This window comes from Camelus ferus, chromosome 5 (genome assembly GCF_009834535.1).
Source record: "Camelus ferus isolate YT-003-E chromosome 5, BCGSAC_Cfer_1.0, whole genome shotgun sequence".
In the NCBI taxonomy this organism is placed as follows: domain Eukaryota; kingdom Metazoa; phylum Chordata; class Mammalia; order Artiodactyla; family Camelidae; genus Camelus; species Camelus ferus.
The window spans coordinates 94,682,729-94,701,159 of NC_045700.1; the positions used below are offsets into that span (position 1 = coordinate 94,682,729).

General features: G+C 58.3%; 1 protein-coding gene across 7 annotated transcripts in view; it reads left to right on the top strand.

Moving 5' to 3' along the window:
• MLPH (melanophilin) overlaps nucleotides 1-18,431 on the top strand; it is a 39,857-nt gene that overhangs the window by 13,992 nt on the left and 7,434 nt on the right. For 2 of the 7 annotated variants that reach the window (XM_032480578.1, XM_014553337.2), the window contains exons 3-11: nucleotides 1,499-1,720; nucleotides 1,840-1,952; nucleotides 3,677-3,721; nucleotides 4,398-4,501; nucleotides 5,681-5,800; nucleotides 6,898-7,102; nucleotides 9,253-9,392; nucleotides 17,307-17,495; nucleotides 17,734-17,889. In XM_032480578.1, coding sequence (XP_032336469.1) covers nucleotides 1,499-1,720; nucleotides 1,840-1,952; nucleotides 3,677-3,721; nucleotides 4,398-4,501; nucleotides 5,681-5,800; nucleotides 6,898-7,102; nucleotides 9,253-9,392; nucleotides 17,307-17,495; nucleotides 17,734-17,889 — 1,294 coding nt within the window. Of the gene's footprint in view, nucleotides 1-1,498; nucleotides 1,721-1,839; nucleotides 1,953-3,676; nucleotides 3,722-4,397; nucleotides 4,502-5,680; nucleotides 5,801-6,897; nucleotides 7,103-9,252; nucleotides 9,393-10,860; nucleotides 10,948-12,116; nucleotides 12,229-13,342; nucleotides 17,260-17,306; nucleotides 17,496-17,733; nucleotides 17,890-18,431 lie in introns of those variants that run through there. The other 5 variants (XM_032480584.1, XM_032480580.1, XM_032480583.1 and 2 more) reach the window with 5 other exon arrangements.

Genomic DNA, 18,431 nt, shown 5'->3' on the forward strand with positions numbered 1-18,431 from the left:
TGGGTACTTTCCCACTGCAGCACCTTATTCTCAAGGGTCATACTTGGGATTCGTTTTTCAGTCCTCTGGAGCACGTCCTCAAGCTGTTTTCTCAGGAACGGCATGAGCTCTTGTTTAGGAGGACTTCACATCCTGGGATGCAGTGTACTCCATAAGTCCTCCTCTTTCTTCCTGCTGTGCTGGACCCTGGGGGTTCAGCTCTGCCAGGATAGAGAATGAGGGATGCTTACTGGGAGACAGCGAAGGGGGAGCCCCTAGGCTTTCTGGCGGAAGCAGATACAGCAGGAGGAGACATGGAGGAGACGGGGCCCTTCCCACCTGGCCCAGGTGCTCTGCTGTTTGCGGCAGACACTTTCTTTACCTTGTCGGTGCAGCTCTTCCTAGACAGTAGTCAGGGGATGGCAATATTCCTCCTAGGTGCCTGTCTCCACTCGGCCAGTTTTTCTTGGTTTTCGAAGCTGAGACAAGACTCATTTTTGTGTCTGTCTTTGTGAGTATTTTAATGAAGAGTTGGGAAATCGATGAAGTGCAGTCAGTGCCGCTTCAACCAGAAGGAGGCTCCCAAAAGTTCCTAGAATGACTGCATTGTCTTCAGTCCCCACCATGCTCTGGGGCGTCCCCAGAAACCACAGCCTCCGCCAAGTTCTCGGAGACAGTGGCATCTAGTGTCTGGCTAATTTCTGTCACTAAGGATGGATTAATTTGATCTCACCTAAAACTAAAAATATTATGTTTGGCAGACATCCTCTGACATCCAGAACAGAAGCGATGTGTTCCTGATCTGGGGGCACAGTTTCCAGACAGTCCAGTCTGGCCAGTTCACCAGGAAGCTGTTACTGAGAACCCACTGGTGGGGAGAACTGGCTTTCCTGGGACTTGGATGCTGGGTCATTCCTGCTCTGGACACGCTCCAAGCCAAGCCATTTCAGCCTTGCTCTGTGGGGACAAACCTGGGGAGTCAACTATATCTGCTCCTATGCTGGGAGGGACCCAAAACTGCTTGAGGAGGAAACGCCATCTGACTTCCCTCACCCTCGAGCCTCGGTGTTGTCTCCTTCTCTGGGAGGCTGCCGGGGCAGCGGCGGGACCGCCCCCGCCTGTGCTTCTGAGCCTTTTCGGTCCACAAGCCTTCGGCAGTGAGAGAAAGTCATGGGTGTACCGCCTAGGAAGATTAACAGTTGTAAACAGTTCCAAGAATGTGTAAATGCAATTTCACTTCTATGAAAATAATGTGTTTAAATACCAACCTGCCAGATGGCACAGGGTTGCCGGTCCTTCCCCAGGAGAGAGTGGGGTGGGGTTCGCCCTGCGGACGGTAAGGGCTGCCCGTGGTACCTTGACCTGACTGGGGTCACTGTTTTCTGCATATGAGAGTGGTGTGTGTGTGTGTGTGTGTGTGTGTCTATGTCTGTGTGTGTGCGTGTGCAAGTGTTTACATTTAAAGCCTGTTGCAAAAATAAGGTGTCCAGTGTTTTCTTGTTTCCAACATTTCCCCAAGGGGTTTGAAGGGCAAGATTAAGAAGGAAAGCTCCAGGAGGGAGCTGCTCTCAGACACTGCCCACCTGGACGACACCCACTGTGCCTGCTGCCTGCAGCCCTACCGGCTCCTCACTGCCCCCAAAAGGCAATGCCTGGACTGCAGCCTCTTCACCTGCAAAGACTGCAGCCACGCCCACCCAGAGGAGCAGGGCTGGCTCTGCGACCCCTGCCACCTGGCCAGGTGAGCCAGGGCCTGGAGGGCACGTGGTTCTGCTGACTGGGGGCCCGTCCTGGGGTGGCGGAGCACGTATGTGTGCCGTCTGGGGCGGTGGTGCCGACCTGAGCCCCATGTCTCTGCAGGGTCGTGAAGATCAGCTCCCTGGAGTGGTACCACGCACACGTGAGGGCCCGCTTCAAGCACTTCGGGAGTGCCCAGGTGGTCCAGTCCCTCTGCGAGCGGCTGCGGGGAGGAGGTGAGCAGTGAGCCTTCCTCCCTAAGCACCTGACTCGGGGCCTAGACGCGCTCTCGTCCGCAAACATTCCCCGTGAGTCTGATCATTATCAGGACTCAAAGAAACTGTGACTCCATTGTTTGTTTTAAGGTTTTGAATCCCAGTGTTTATTCCCTGAATACCTTGAAATCCAGACTGTGCGGTACACGGAACACGTGTTCACCTGTACCGTCCATTATTAAGGCATTTTGGTAGAGAGATATTTCAGGGGAAGGATGTGCAAATGTCTGAGTTTGGAAGTCCCCCTGACCCTGCACAGAGGTAACTGAGCAGCGTTCGTCCCTGTCATGTGAGCCCCAGGCTCTGCCATTAAGCCTGACCAAGCCTTCAGGCCGGTGCCTCCTATCAGACCGGTGTCTGTGATCTTGACATCTTGAATGTCTCCATCTGGGACACCGAGGCGAGTGCCCCCCGCACATTCAGAGCAAATGCTGATTCTGGGATTGGGTGAACTCACGGTGTCCCAGCCCAAGTGTCTCCCCCAGGCCTCCCGGGAAGGCGCCTTTCTTGTGCCTTGGGTCCTGTAAAGCCCCAGGCTGACAGGCAGGAGCAGAAGCTGGGCGTGGCCGCCCCCAGAGCATGGACACACTCACTCTGCCCGGCACAGGTGTTTCAAAGGATCTTAGCACATTGTCGGATTTAGGGCGGGCCGCCAAGAGGCAGCCTCACCTGTAATGGCTTTTAGCACCTGGAGCAGCAGGCCATGGGGTGCCAAGACTCCTTAGGGACAGGGGTGCCAGGGCATAGTACAAATCAAAACCAGGACATTGTTAAGAGGAAAAGTAGCTCTCCTGTTAACCACGCTGAGACGACACGGAGTGCCCTGGGGACACAGGGAGGCTCTGTCACCTCTTCTTGGGGGGGTCTCCCTCCTCCTCCCAGGCTGCTTCTTCAGGGCTGGTATCTCCGCCTCAGCTGGAGCCTATCAGTACATCCCACCACTCCCGCCCGCTCAGCCAGCCCAGAGCCAGCCCAGGGGTCTTCCTGCAGCAGGAGTGTGGTCCTCCGCAGGGCTCTGGGGTGGGAGCCACAGGGAGCATGGGGAAAAGCCACAGGGAGCATGGGGAAAAGCCACAGGGCAAAGCATCTCAGAATCGCAGCCCCGAAGGCCCCGTCAGACCCCTGCGTGCCTGGGCCTGTCCCAGGAGGTGCTGATTTCTAGGGCCTGGGGTGGGCTCAGGAATCTGCATTGTGTAAAAGGAGGCGGGGATTCTGGTGCCCAGCCCAGGTCCAGAGCTGCAGGAGCCAGTACCTGCCAGTTTCAGAACTGTCACCACCAAGGGCCAGGAGGTGGCGCTGTGACGCAACAAAAATCCGACTCCAGCTGCTGCCCCGCGCGCCCAGTGAGGCGGATCTCAGGCTGGGGGTGGCCCAGGGGCCGCGTTCTCCCAGCTCATGCCTGTGAGTGCAGCACACGGAGAAAGGGTGCAGGCAAAGAGCGCAAAATCTGGGGAAGCTGTGCCTTTAAAAAAAGTATTCAAACTGAAAAAAAAAAGAATAAGAAACGATGAAAATTAAGGTTCTGAAACCTGGCCCAGGCAGGGCCTAGCACAGACGGGGGGGTAGCAGGTGGGAGCCACCAGGGTCTCCTCTAAGTGAGACCTTCACAGTGGTGAGTGGGTTTTCTCAAGGCCCCCGTAACAGGGCGGGCAGGAGCTGAAGGGAACTCAGCGCCTTTTCTTCAGCTATAGGTTCACCTGACCGAGTGCAGCGCTCACCCGCCGTCAACCGTAAGTCCTTCGTGCTCACAGGGGCCTTTGGCCCCTGAGGGAGGTGGACGGCCCACTGGGCTTCCAGCTCTAAAACCCCGTCACTCACAGGGTCACTCTTCGGAGTGACCTCAGGGAACAGAACCCAGGCCAGGCCAGAGTGAATGAATGGGGGAAAAGACAGAGCAGTGTGGCCACGCAGGAGGGCAGGCCTGGGGGCTCAGGTGAGGCTCCCTGGGGGCAGAGAAAGGAGGGCGAGAAGCCTGGGCTGAGGCTCACCTGCCTCCTAATGAGCCAGGCCTGCTGAGAAGCAGGTGAGATGAGACTGAGGGCGAGGAGGTTTGTTTGGGGCAATATGACTTAGCTCCAGGCTGCTTTCGCCCGCCACAACTGCAGTGTCTTCAGATCATCTAGGGAGTGGTGGAGGCGACCATGGTGAAACCGGTGCAGGGTACTTGTTTTCTGTGATTCAGACCAGCAATAACTGCTGCTCGGACTGGTCTTTGTGAGGCCAGCAGAGGGCCTTGCCTGGCTGTCTCACAGAAGATGGGTGGATGAGTGGATGGAGCGGTGGAGGGGTGGAGGGATGGGCGGATGGCGGGATGGTTGGATGGTTGGACAGATGGGTGGATGAGTGGGTGAACGGTTTGCCCCAGTCCTTCTGTCCCGGGTAGAGTCATGCAGGTATCTGTTGCAGATGAGCCTGGGCAGAGCCCTGGAGACAGAGGTGGAGACAGTGAGCAGACAGATGAGGACGGAGAACTGGACACAGCGGCCCAGGCCCAGCCCCTTGGCAGCAAAGTAAATCTTCCCCCAACAGCCCCTGCCCTCCCTGCCACTGGGGCCTCGGGTTCTGATTTCCCGAGAATCTCAGGCTCCCCATGACTCCACTAGCTAACAGTGCAGGTCCACAGAGACACGCCTCCCTCCGCTACGCCCCACAGTCTCTGAGCTCACTGAGCACCAAACAAGTGTGCCCCCAGAACCTGGTCTTGCCATAGGAAACCCCAAAGCACGCTGTGCATGGCAGGGCCTGCGGAGAGGCCTGCCTGGACCACCAGCCCTGCCCGGCCCATCCAGCCAGGCTCCTGGGGACACACGGGTCATGAGGGCACGTCTGTCGTCCAGAGACGGCCTTTGCATCTTTCAGGGAAGCAACCCCTCTCCGCCTTTCCTCTGTGAACTTTTTTCCTGTTTATACCCGACCTGTTTTTATTGGGGTTTCTGTTTCCACTATTTCTGCTGATAAAGACAAGCAAAGTAACCCCCGGGGTTTCTGGGTGGGATGTCGAGAGGGAAGCAGGTTGGAGGGGAAGGGAGAGGAGGGGCAGGCAGTGACGTTGGATGGAGACCCTCGGAGAGTGACGGATTCTGAGATTCAGCACCAGCCAGGTCCGCACACTGCTCCCTGGGGAACAGATGCATCTTTTTACAAGAAAACTGTATTCACGCCATTTAGTAAGTGTACAGAATACCATCCAGTGTCTGGGAAATTCCCTGCACAATACACTTGCAGGATCAAAGCCAGTGTGAGGGAGGCGTTTGGAACTAAACTCTGCTCTTGCGTCTTGAGATTGTGGGCCTCTCGGGAGCTCCCTCCATCTCTGCCTCCCCGCCCTGGGAACCACTCATGTGCCGAGGGGTGAGGGGTGAGAAGCCTGCCGGCCCTGGGGAAGGCTGCCTGCCTCTCAAGGCTGCAGTCCCCCGGGGCCTGGGTCCTCAGCACTTCTGAGCGGCCATTCAAAGCTAAGCAGGTGTTTCCTTCTGCTCTTCTAAGAGATGCTGGGATGCAGACCCCATGAGGGGTGGGTTCTGGGGGCCCCTGGTGCCTCCTCCAGGCTTGTCCGGGCTGGTTTCCAGCACAAAAGGTGGATGTGCCTGTGGAAGCACCCACCCTGCTGCCCGGAGGATGGGGGCATCTTGTCCCCACCGTCAGGCTGACCTGAGTCTCCTCCTCTTGCTCGTGTCTGTCCTACTCAGAAAAAGCGCCTCCTCCACGTTCACGGCTTGGACTTTGAGGGGGACTCTGATGACTATGCTCCACCTTGTGGTCGCCCCTGGAGCCCGTCCCCAGTCTCAGCGACCTCGGACAGCCTGCAGGTCAGTGGGCTCTCGTTTCTGCCCCCAGCCCCAGGATCCCCTGAGCGACAGGTCTTCAGGCTCCAGCAGGGGCGAGGGGGGACAGCACGCTAGGAAGCAGATGATGCCGTGCGGGCACGACAGGCAGGGAGACAGCTGGGGCGGGGGCACAGGATCCAGAAACTTCTCCCCCTCCAGCCCCTGGAGGGGCTGGGGGGCTGCTTGGAGAAGAAGGATGCAGGGCAAACGAGCCAGGGGCCTGGGGTGTTCAGGGAGGGTGCTTGTCCCAGAATTAAGGCAGAACCCCCATGGCTCAAAAGCAAAGGGCAAGGAGGAGGGTCTAGCTCAGTGGCAGAGCATGTGGTTAGCATGCACCAGGTCATGGGTTCAATCCCCAGTACCTTCCATTTACAAAAAAAAAAAAAAAGCACAGGGCAGAGGAACAGCATGGCTGGAGTCAGGCAGGACCCAGTGTGCCGGCGCCTCCTGCACCCTATTAGCAGGGGCCTCATACACTGTTGCCCGAACTAGGGCGGTCTTGCTGCTGGAAGAGGCTGCTGTTAGTAATTACACCAGGACCCGGAGCACGGCACAGGCTGTCCAGCAGAACCGGGACCTGTGGTCCCTCTGCTCCTTAGCTGTGTGGCCTCTGTGCGGCCCCTGTGCAGCCCCGTCCCCTCACCCCACCTGGAAAAGGGGCGATTATCTCTGCCTCACAGGATCACCTTTGGGACTAGCTGAGCCGGGCACACAAGGGACTGTCACTCACAGCACAGGCAGAGCGGTGGCCCCTCAGCTGGAGCCCTGAAGTCTCGGTGCCCTGGGCCCGGAGCTGGGGCAGGGGACACTGGCCAGGCGGGTCTGCAGACCCCTGCAGGGAGAGGGACGACAGGAAGGGAGCGGGGAGCTGGCACCTGAAAGGCCTTTGGGCCGCGGGCCCTGCTCCAGCTGCAAGTCCAGAGCCCCTTGAAATTGAAGGGAATTGAGTTACCAGGGGCTGGAGAGGGCGGATGTGTGTCCAGTGCCAGTCAGTCATGATGCCTGGAAACCCTCAAGACTGGGACTGGAAAGACCCACATTCTGAGGAGCTGCCCCTTCCTCCTAAAACCTGCTGACAGGCCCTGCGTGCTCAGGCCCTCACAGAGGAGACCACCTCCCAGGAGGGCGTGGTCCTGGGGGAAGCTGATGCCACGGCCTCTGGGCGCCACCCCCGTCCGGAAGAGCAGACGGTCAGCCTCTCGCCTGCCGGACTGGATGACCTCGCTGAGCTCTGCCTGCCTGGAGGGTCCTACACAAAGGCCCAAGGTGTTGCTGCCACACCTGGTAGGTGCCCGCAGCCACGGTCTTCTACGTGGGCTCTGCGTTGGGGACAGGGTCGCTGGAAAACCTGCCCTGCCACCCCGATCTGTGCCAGCACACTGGCCGAGGTACAGGAGCCCCTTCTTTTGCGGGGACTGGATGGCATGTGAAGTCCCTGCAGACACCGGCAACACCTGCTCTCCCTGGGCTGGGCACTCCCCTGGTAACACTCAGAAGGACCAGCACTGATGCCTGCACTGACTCACGGGGCACTGCCAACTTTCCTGGGGGAGACTGAGCTAGAGTTGGGTAGGGACATGCAGGTTTCCCATTGGTCACCCGGACTGACCATCCTGACCCAGGACAGGGCGGCTCCAAACCCGGGACCAACAGTGCACCTGGGACTGATGGCACAGGCTCCGTCTGGGCACTGCCTCACTCCCAGCTGTGAGTCGGGAGGTCTGTAAGTGCCCAGCCCCTGATTCACTCAGTTTAATTTTATCATCAGACAGTTGGCTTCATAATGAAATCCCGAATTGCTGTCTGTTCCTGTGCCCTGTGAGAGTGTGCACACGGGTTTGGGAGTTCGGGTGCCCAACTGATGTAAGAGCTAATTAGATGACAGAAGCAGCCCAGGCTCCCCACTAATGGGCTCCCCACTGACGGCTGCGGGGGGCCAGCTGCAAGGAAATGTGGTTACGTCGCCGCCGTCTGCCAGGAAATGGGTTGACTTCCCATTTTTTCTTTTCATTGCGTTATAGAGACTGTAATCTCATGATCCCCACGCTGACTAGGACCCTGGAGGCCCTGGGGGAGGGAGGAGGAGTTTTACTGCCCTGTAAACAATGGATAAATGAATCTGCATTGACCGAGTCACAGGATCAAGCCCTGGACACATGCATTTCCTCCTGTGATCCCTAATCGCCCCCCTTACCGGCCCCGTCGTCAGTGAGGGGAGGGAGACACCGAGACACTCACGTTGAGGAAGGCAGGCGCCTGGGAGACCGGCAGTTCTGAGTCTCAAGCCCAGCTCTTTTGACCAACTACCTACCTACCTTGTTTCCTTGATTCTGAGACACCTGTTGTCACCTCGTGTCTTAAATTGAGAGCGTCCCATGGTGAATGTGGCAGGAAAGAGAGGGCTGGAGTTTGATTGGCAGTGTCGTCTCCTAGTGCCCAGGCTGTGATTTAAAGGCATGTCAATGTGTTCTTGACCAAACCACTTCACTGCTGTGCCTCGGCTTCCTCATTGTCAGACGGGGTTGGAGCCCAACACTGTTGTAGGCTCTAAATGGGACAGTTCTATCTGTTAGCTGTTGCTGCGTAACAACTTACCACAAATTTACTGGCTTAAAACAACACACATTTGTGCGTTCCCAGGGACCAGGAGTCCAGCACGGCTTTACTGTGTCCTCAGCTCAGGGCTCCCAGGCTGAAGCCAAAGTGTCGGCAGGGCTGGAGTCTCACCTGGAGCTCAGGGCCCTGTCGCCGCTCATTCAGGGTGTCGGCAGAGTCCCTCCAGCATGTGAGTGGCTGTGCGTCACGCCCAGGAACAGCTCCTGCACGCCGGTTCCTGGGGCGCTGACTCCGGGGCCGTCCCCCCATGTGAGGGTCAACCCCGATCACTCCTGCTTCCCCCGCCCCCACGTGGCTACGGGGGTGCCCTCCAGGCACCTGGAGCTGTGGGGGTACTTTCTGGTGAAGACCTAGAGATCCCTTCTGCACTGGAGCTCAGGAATGAGCATTTCAGTCCACACCTTAGGTGACCTGTGCCCATGAAAGTCTTCAAATCGCTAATCGGACAGGAAAACCAGCCCCCAGCAGCCAACGTGGAAAGCCTCCCTAAAGTCCCGTCCACCCCTGGAAACATCCCAGGACCCACGTCTGCCACTCCCCAAGCACGTGGAGCTCCGCGTGCTTCCCCAGCCAGGCTTTCCACTCTCTGAGCCCCGCAGTGAGTGCCAGGGCAGGGGCTTCTACTTTCTGAAAAGTTCCTCGTGTGGGGATGAGAAACCCGCTCATTTCTTTCTTTGATTTAAGGACCTCAGCCCCATAACATCAAAGGATGTTTAGTTTGTTTAATTTGCTCTCTCATGTTTCTTCATTGGAAAAACCATGTCTGTTGGCTCTCAGCTTTTCACTCCAAATAATCCAAACCAACCCTTCCTCCAAAGGGACAAGCATCCTCGGGAAAGAGCAGCCCCCCTCCCAGTATCTGGCCGACGTGGACACCTCGGATGAAGACAGCACCTGGGCTCAGAGGGTGGCCTCCCACCATCCCAGGCGGAGAGCCCGGACTTCAGCTGAGAGCCAGGTAAGGCGCTGGGCGCGGAGCACCCCAGGGGCTCCTTTGAGTGGAATCTTTTTACCTTCACATCAGTTCATATCTGAGAAATTAAAGCTTTCAGTATTGTGCAGCTGTAAGATTGCACAAGCCTACTTAACAGAGATATGCCGTGTCATCAAAATACACCTTTTTATTGATGTGAAATTCGCAGAAGAGAAAATTAACCATTTTAAAGCAAACAATTCAGTTGCATTTAGTGCGTTCACGGTGTGGTACAACCACCACCTGCATCAGTTCCCAAACATCTTCAAATTCCAAGGGAAAGCTTGTGCCCAATAGCAGTTACTCCCACCCGATCCGCCCGCCCCCAGCTGCTCCCCGTCTCTGTGGCTTTGCCTGTGCTGCACGTTTCATAGAAACGGGCTCATCCAGCACGGGACCTCTTGTGTCTGGCTTCTCTCACTTCAGCGCAATGTTTTTGAGGTTCATGCACCTGGTCGCAGGTATCAGTGCTTCCTCCCTTTTGATGAAAATACGTATTTTTATATTCTATCAATTATTGTGTCTTTTACAAGGAGAGGAAATAATCTGTTATTTAGCAGGCTTTATATAGATTTTAAGAGAACTTAGAGTACTTAATACCTGTTAAATTAGAACCACTCACACTGTGGCCACTGATTTAGGAAGTAACTTGCCACGAGATTCCTTTGAGTACCCCGGGTTCCTGTCACTGAATTTAAACCATGATCCTGTCCACAGATGGTTGATTTAGATTTAGATTTGAGCAGGTACACTTTACAGAGGGGAGGAGGCAGTGACATTTTCTATGAGAACACCATGACCCCTGGGTCAGGACAGACTCAGCAGAGTCCCCGACAAGGCCTGATGCCTGGGGATGAAATCATGGGGGTGGGGCCACCTTGTAACAGATGAATCCAGGGGCATGAAGCAGAGAGCAGGTACGTGGGCCTGCTCTGGATGGAGGGTCCTGAGTCGTAGCTTCTCCAGGGTGGGTCCCACACACGTGTTCAGGAGCTGGGTTAGTGCCGGCCCAGCTTCCTCTGCACGCTGACGGGTTAGTGGGGAGAGGGGTGCGTGGAGCTTCCCTTCAGGGACCCGCAGGCCGAGCTCTGAGCTGCCAGGTGCAGAGACTGACCGAACATCGAGCATCTTCAGAAAACAAAGGTCTAGAAACAGACTGGGGAGAGGAGGAGGGGGCGGGGGCAGGGTGGTTGCTGCAGTTCAAGGCGCAGACTCGGGACTGCTGAGGGCTGTCTGCAGGGAGCTGGGCCTCCCCGGGGCCCTCACCCCTCCGTGCCCTCAGAGCACCCAGGAGCAGGGGCCTTGTCCACAGGCTGCAAGCTGCTCTCGGGGCCTCCGGCTAAATCGTGGTGCTGCCCGGGGTGTCGGGTAACGAGTTGGGCTGCCCAGCGGGCGGGAGGGCCTCCGCTGACCCTCCGCCACCGTCAGCACCCCTTCCCCTCTCTTCCCCCAGCAGCAGCAGGTCTCCAGGGGGCTGACTCTTCCCGGGCTTGGGCGGCGGGGCAGCAGCGTCTCCTCAGTCTGCGCTGACATGGAACAGGTTAGAGGCTTTCCAACTGTCCCCTCATGGCTGAGCCCCGGGCAGCCATCTGCCCACAGGCGCACCTGCTGCCCCTGTGGAAGGGCTCCTTCTTTCTGTAGGGTTTCGGTGAATCAGTGTCAGGGTTTGGGGCTCTAAAACTGATTGGCCTACACGTCAGCAGGGCAGAAACACAGAGCTTTTAAACTGCGTCTCTCCCTCCCTAGAGTCAGTGCCCGCAGGCCCGCGGCCTCTCTTTGCTATAACGTCCCCTGGAAGCATCCCACAACCCTGGGGCTGGAAGGTCCTCCGGCTCCCACCTCCATCTCTGAAAGAAGCCGCTGACCCTCTGCCCTGAACACAGCAGGGCGTGAAAAGCCCTGAGTGGGCCTGTGGGGAAGAGCCCTCTCTCCCCCATGTGACCCAGGGCGGCCCACCCTTCCTGGAGCTCAGACCCCTTTTAAGGGGAAACGCTGATGCCAGAATGGCCTTTGATTCAGACCAAGGAGTGACTGGTCCCTGGGAAGGCTAGGGGATGATGGTGGGGGGCCAGTGTTGTCAGGACAGAGACCACCCCCCAGGACAGAGACCTCCCCAGGATAGAGACCCCCCCAGGACAGAGACCCCCCCCAGGACAGAGACCGCCCCCCAGGACAGAGACCTCCATGTGTAGCGGAATCAAAACTGGAGAGGGGGTACCAGACCCCTAGCCAGAAAACACTGGGTTGAAGACTAGATTCAAATTGTCTATTTTCAGCAAGTTTTTAATTTAGCAACTTGAGTGATTTCAGGAAAACATGTCCTGGTGTCCAGCCCTGCTGATGAGCAATCATCCCTTAGGCCTCCTTGAGTTATTGCCTGTTTCACGCTTGTGAAAGACTGCCTCCAAACGCAGCAGCGCCTGTGGGCCTCAGCGAAGGCTCAGGGCTGACTGTTCTCGGGGCCCCTGATGGGCCAAGGCGGTCCTGGGAGGCAGCCCCCAGAAGCTGCCCACGCCCTCGGAGCCGCACTTCCCAACCCAGGACTCACGGGCATGCCTGTGGGGGCCGAGAGTTCTCGACATTAATGTTTTATTGGGGTTAAACAGTCCTCCTGTGACCCGTTGCCTGTCTCTGTGTTTGTGTCGGTGGTTAGAACTTTCTGGGTGAGGCATTTTCAGCAGACTTTCTGTAAATAACCGCTCACGCTAGGAGCAGGCCAAAGACGGCACAGCATGCGGACGAAGGACGGAGGCCCCCACGGGGCTAAGATCAAGGAGGCGCAGGAAACGGGGCCCTGGCACGCGCCCCGCCCCGCCAAGTGGTGAGTGGTGAGCCCTGGGTTCCCGAGAGCCGACCCCAGGCTGCTAGACACTGACTCAGTTTCCCCACAGAAGCCTCACCGGTGCCAAATTGTGGTGGTTCATTTTCCTTCACGGTCTGGGTCTGTAACTGTGTTTATAAATCGTAAATTTTTATTTTGCTGCAAACGAGTTGAAACCACCAGGGGTTCATTCTGAGTTTCCGTCAGGCGTGTCCGGCTCGCGTGGTGATTGACCTCCACACGGAGCTCACCGGAGGCCAACACGAGAGGGCAGAACCCCGCTTTGTGGAGATGCTTCTGGGTGCCTGAGAAGCAGGTCTTCCCTAGGGGTGTCTGAAAGGGGGCCCTGGCCCTGGCTAGCAGATGCAAAAGCAGGATTGTGTTGTCTATATCACATCCGTGCCATCCTGCAGGCCAGCGGCCGGGGCCTTGCTCAGGGAGCAGCGCGGCCCTGGAGCAGGGCCGTCTCCAGGGCTCCGTGCTGCCCCAGCCCCTCCTCCATCAGGACGAGAACTTCCCGAGTTCTCATCCTGGGTGCTTTTCTTTCTCTTCCGCTCTGGAGGCGACATGTCACTGTGACAGTGTCGGCCCTGGTTGGGTCGGCTCTTACTCTCCGGGTCTGGAGTGGCGGCCACGTGTTCGTGCACACTGCGCTCCCTGGGGACGCAAAGGCTGAGCACTTACCCACCTGCAGCCCCCGCCGGGTATGGATCGCTGCCTCTCAGAGGCCGAGTGAGATTAGAGCTGGTCTCAATTAACAGCGGCCGCTCGAGAGGAGGGCTGGGGGCCGCTCCCACCCGAAACCCTCATGACAGAGTTTCTCAGCTTATGTCCTTCGGGTAGATCTGCCCACTCCAAGCCCTCGGTGCCGTGAAGATCAAACTAATTACCTACCGATCAATGCGGAAGCGTCTTCCCCCCACCGGTGCCTCTCCCTCTTTTAAAACAAGGTGAGCCTCACACGAAATAATGGCGGGGAAGATGCATCCACCGGGCTTGGAAGAAAACTGCAGAATTGATTTTCTCGTGTCCCGGTCTGGGAGTTAATAGCCCCCGGTGACACAAGAGCCCAGTGACTCAAGGGATGAAGAAGTCGTGCTTTTTGTCGCTTTAGGTCGTTACCTCACGGCCTCCAGGCCCACAGTGACGCAGGGCCCTGGACTTTTCAATCCATCGACCTGGTCTGAGCAATTCACGCCTCCCTGTGCTCATCAGGATGGGCAGTGACACATCACAGGCCTTCCGGATTCTGCTTCCTTGTCTCACCAAAAGTGTCACCTGTCCTGCTTTATTCATCACCCCGGACCCCCCACCCCGCTTCTGGTACCACTCCCAGCTCTTGCTTGGTGTTCCAGAACCCCTGCTGTCAGGAAATGGGCTTCACAGGCCACAGCGTGGATGGCGGCCTTAGCTTTCCTTCCGCCGCCTGGGAGTCTGGTGCATCCAAAGTGGTGGGAAGGGCTCTGTCCCCCGGCCACTGATTCCCCCTCCCTCTGCCGGAGATCTTTGAGCTGAATATGCACATGCCGGTCGTGGAACACCTGCTGACCCGTCCGGAGGACACAGTCCTGCCTCCCTCGGCCAAGTGACTGCCGGCGGCCAAGCAGGCCCCCAGTGAGCGAGGAGAAAGGCCTGAAGCCCCTTTGTTAAGGGAGGTCGAGGCACCAATAGGGGGCTTGTGTGGGGCTCAGAGAGCTGGGCAGATTTCCACCGTCCAGCTGAAGGGGCTTGTCCGCCCCATCCAGGCCCCTGCCATCCACAGTGCCTGGAGCCTGGGCATCTGTGGGCCCAGCAAAAGGTACAAGAGAACTCAGAGTGGATGCAGGAGCAGCTGTAAGGAGAAAGGGGTGGGGAACTCACAGCAGTGAAGAAGGGGGACACCTGTCTGGGTCCTGCAGCCTCCAGGGCCAGGCCATCAGAGCGGGTGGGGTCTCCCTCCCCACCCTGTGTGCGAAGGCGTACTCACCACACCGGGGCCATCTTTCAGGGAGTAAAGAGAACAGATCCCTTGGCCCCTAATGCATGTGCACGTGTGCATCTGAGAGATGGACAGACAGACAGTAGGGTGCTGTGAGGGTGGGGGTGGCGTTGCTCAGCCCTGGGCCCAGCCCCAGGTCTGCCGGAGCCGCAGTCCCCGTCCAGCACCTGGTCCCCTCCCCACAGCACCCAAAGTAAGCAGCTGCCCACCTCTCTTGGGACCAGGGCTCTGGAGATCAGCTCTGGGTGTAGTTAGCACTGGGGTGAGTGGTGGGAGCCGCAGGCGCCCCCCCCACCGGCCACCTTGACCCGCAGGAGGCGCCCTTCCCTAACACCCTCTGTGGAGCTGCAGGGCTGGGCTAACCCTGCACCACAGTTCTAGCCCCCAGGTTTTAGACGAGGAAACTGAGGCCCAGGCTCTCCTGAGAGGGACTCCAGAGCCCATCGTTCGCAGGGCACACACACTGGACGCACGGACAGGTCTGGGGAGAGGCACTCCGCGCCTCAGGACGCTCTCGGGACAGGCCTGCTCACCTGAGTCTGTGTCAGGTGTCCCCCACGCAGGACCTGTGACCCCGCAGGACCCCAGGACTCCTCCCCAGCCTCCCAGCCCTCAGGCTGCCCCCACCCCCTGCTGGATGCTCACCCAGATCCTGCCAGTGAGCCTCCCTCCCCTCCATAGCATCCAGGGCAACCAACACCCCAGTTTGCCAGGGACCAAGGGGCACCCCACTGAATCCCGTTGTGCTGCCACCTGCCCACACGTTCATACGTGCTTGTACGCATGCGTGTGTGTCGGGCACACATCTGTGTGCGTGTCTATGCATGTGGATTCCTTACTTGTGAGGCAGAAAGAGCACCTGCTTCTAACCGTGGTGTGCAGCCTCCACCCCACACCCCGACCAGCAGCCCTGCGCCCCTCCTGGGTGGCTTCAGCCCCGCCTCCCACGGAATTCTGCAGTTTCTCAATCTCATTTACTCTGGGAGAAGGTTTTATTCCCATCAGAACCGATGGAATCTACCCTCCGAACGTCATAGAGGTTCTCTTCACCCGTTCTGGCCTCTACGGAGATTTGATTTTTGAGCTTCGTCAGAATATTGGGATCTGGTGGAAAAGCGTCCCAGTAAACATGCCGGCCCCGCCCCCGCCGGCTGCTCCAGCCGGACCTCAGCATTCGCTCCGTGAGGCCGGTGGGTCTGTCTTAACAGGTTCCATTTACAGAGAAAATTAAATGATGAGAACACTGCTTTCTGCTTGCCTGGGGCGTGCCGGGGCCGAGGGGGGATGGAAGCCGGCCCGACGGGCACCGTGGGTGTAACATCGTGGTGGAGAAGCAGCCCGCCTTCCATCGGCAGCCCAGCAGGTGCCTCACTCCCCAGAGGAAGGGACAAAGAGGAGGCTCTGAAATTCTCGTGGTGCTGGTCCGGGAGGGGCCCTCACCTCGCACTCTGAAGTCCGCTTTGTGGACCAGAGGAGAGGCAGCCAGTGAGTGACCAGCCCCCTCGCTCCTGCCGCCGCCCCTCAGAGCTCCCTCTGCCTGTTACGCTGAGAACAGGCTGCGGAAAGAAGGAGGCCAGCTAGGAGGCTGGGAGGTTGTCCAGACAGGAGGCGGAAGCAGAACCAACAGGGCAGCGGGGTGATGGGGTGGACCTCGCATCGCTGTGGAAGGCAGAGCCAGCGGGCGTTCAGGACGCGAGAAAGAGGAGTCCGACGACGCCAAGACTTCCGGCCTGAGCGAACTCTGAAGGATGGAACTGGCTTTAACTTTTCAGCCTCGTTATCTACTGTCATGTTATTTTGGCTGTAAAAGGCAATTGGGATAATGTTGCCATTTTTCTGTTTTTATCGCCTAATGCTGGTCACTTTTTAAAACCAGCACTTCCACTTAGAGCCCACGTCCACAGGCAGACGAAACACACAGTGCTCAGTGAGCCGCTGGCTGGAGTGCAGGAAGGGGTGGCCGCCGGGGCTGCCCACAGCCCAGGCCCTGCTTACTGAGTGACGGCCGGCTAGGAACCAGGGCGCTGAGCATCCTTCCCAACGTGTCGAGTAAGGGTCAGAGCTGGAATAAACGAAGGACCCCCAGCCCAGAGCAGGTTACTTTTAACCTGTTGGGTCCTTTTTCTCTGGCCCCTGTTCATGCGCCAACTCCAGAGTTACAATAAAGACGTGCAAAATTATGACCAAAAAATACAACCCCGAAAACCAGTTTCAAGCAGCAGAGACCGAGCTAGAGTCTGGATAAGAGGTCTGCCAGAGGCGAACACTGTTTAGCTCTGAGTGTCTTTCCAGCCAAGGCAAATAAATAGACATTCTGAGATGTATAAGTCTTGTCCAAGTTCACCTGGGGTGACAACTTCCCTGACTCGAGACTCAAGGAGGGGTGTGTCAGGAAGGACGTCACTCACTGTGTCACGGAAAACATCACTATGACGTCCCCACAGTGTTGTCTGCAGTTTCCCAAGCATCACAGATACACGGTGGGCACTTGTCAGTCAGCTCCGGGCCGGCATCTGGGGGGGTGATTCCCAAGGCACAGCCTACATGAGGCTCATGGGAGAGACTGGGCACAGAGCCTGGCACACGTGGACATGACTGCCCTCGTCCTTATGCAAGTTCAGGACGTACCCCAGAGCCCTTGGGTGGTGCTGGGGCCACGCAGCCTTGGGGTACTTCAGTCTTGACACAGGGGAGCAGGGAGAACCCAGAGAACAGACGTGTCAGCACTCTGCAGCCCCAGCTGGCAGGATGAAAACAGAGTGAGGTCTTAGTTTGCTACAGTCAGGCTGCTGAACCCTAAGAGATGGCTTGAGAACCCAATTTGGGGGCAGAGGGGGGAATTTTCCCCAGTGGTGAGAGTGTCCAATGTTTTGTTCAAAAATGGTACATCTCAGCCTGGGTGCCGTCAGGATCACAGGGAGTGCCTCACCCGACGGAGCCTGGGTCAGGAGACTGGGGCAGGCCGCATGGGCACCTGGCACGGGGGACGGATGACCCCGCGGCTCCAGCCGGACCCCGAGGTGTGCTCAGGGCCAGGATGCTTCCTGGAGGCGAGGTCTTCCAGATGACCGACTGAGGGTCCCCGGCTTGTCCATTCCAGAGTCCATTTGGCAACGAGCCCACAGACTCCGACATGGAAGAGGCGGCCCTGAAGAGGAAGCTGGAGGAGATGACCAGCCACGTCAGTGACCAGGGGGCCTCGTCCACAGAGGAGGAGGAGGGGAGCAAGGGTGACGCGGTGGGGCTGGACAGGGCCCCCATCGAGGGCCTCCCTGGGGCCACCCCGGAGGTGAGGCTACCTGAGCGGTGTTGGCAGGACATGGTAGGGCCAGGGATCAACAGTTTGTAACTAAGCCACTGGCCGGGCTGCAGCCGCTGGTGGGCACCAAGGGCTCTGGACAAGTGCCCGGCCCCTGACTGACCAGCTCCTGGAGTTAAGAGAAAAGAGCATTCTCAGGATGGGAGTGTGCTGGGGAGAGCCCTGCCGTCTCTCTGCTGCAGGTCACACTCAGGATTCTCTTTCCTAGGTCAGCACGGCTGCAGGCCAAGCGCCCGGATGTGAAAAGGACCCCCGGGGCCCTCAGGACCCCATGCAGCCCAACAGGACCACAGACGAGGAGCTGTCGGAGCTGGAGGACAGAGTGGCAGTCATGGCCTCCGAGGTGCAGCGGACTGAAAGCGAGGTAGCCCCAGTGTCCCCAAGGGCAGGTGGCTCCCCCAGGTAGATAGTGGGGGGACCTGAAGGCCTGGCAACAGTGGACGGTCCCCCAGAGGGCTCACACCAGGGAGCCCGCCCCGTCAGCTCCAGAACGGGAGCCTGGGGGTGTCTGTGGGAGTCACACTCCTAGCCCCTCCCCGCACTCCCAGTCCTGTTCCAATTTAAGCTGGTGAGGGGCAGGCAGCGTTTTCAGCCAAGGAAGGAAGGTGCTGACACAGGCCCTCCCTGTCCCGGGAGGAGGGTCCTCCAGAAGCAGGCTGAGATGTGAGGACGGCCCCAGGGCTCAGGACCAGACTCTGACCGACAGCCATCCTGTGAGCCTGAGCTTGGGTCCGGAGCTTGGGTTAGGCTGAGGGGTGTGTCAGTGGTGTAGAGGTCAAAGGGCAGAGCTGGCACCTCCCAGGGACAGCCAAAGTGACTGGGCTCTTCTCCGCCCTCCCTGAGGACCCCAGAGAAGAGGAGGTCTGCCCCTCAGGGCACGCTGCGGGAGGACCGGCACCCGCCACA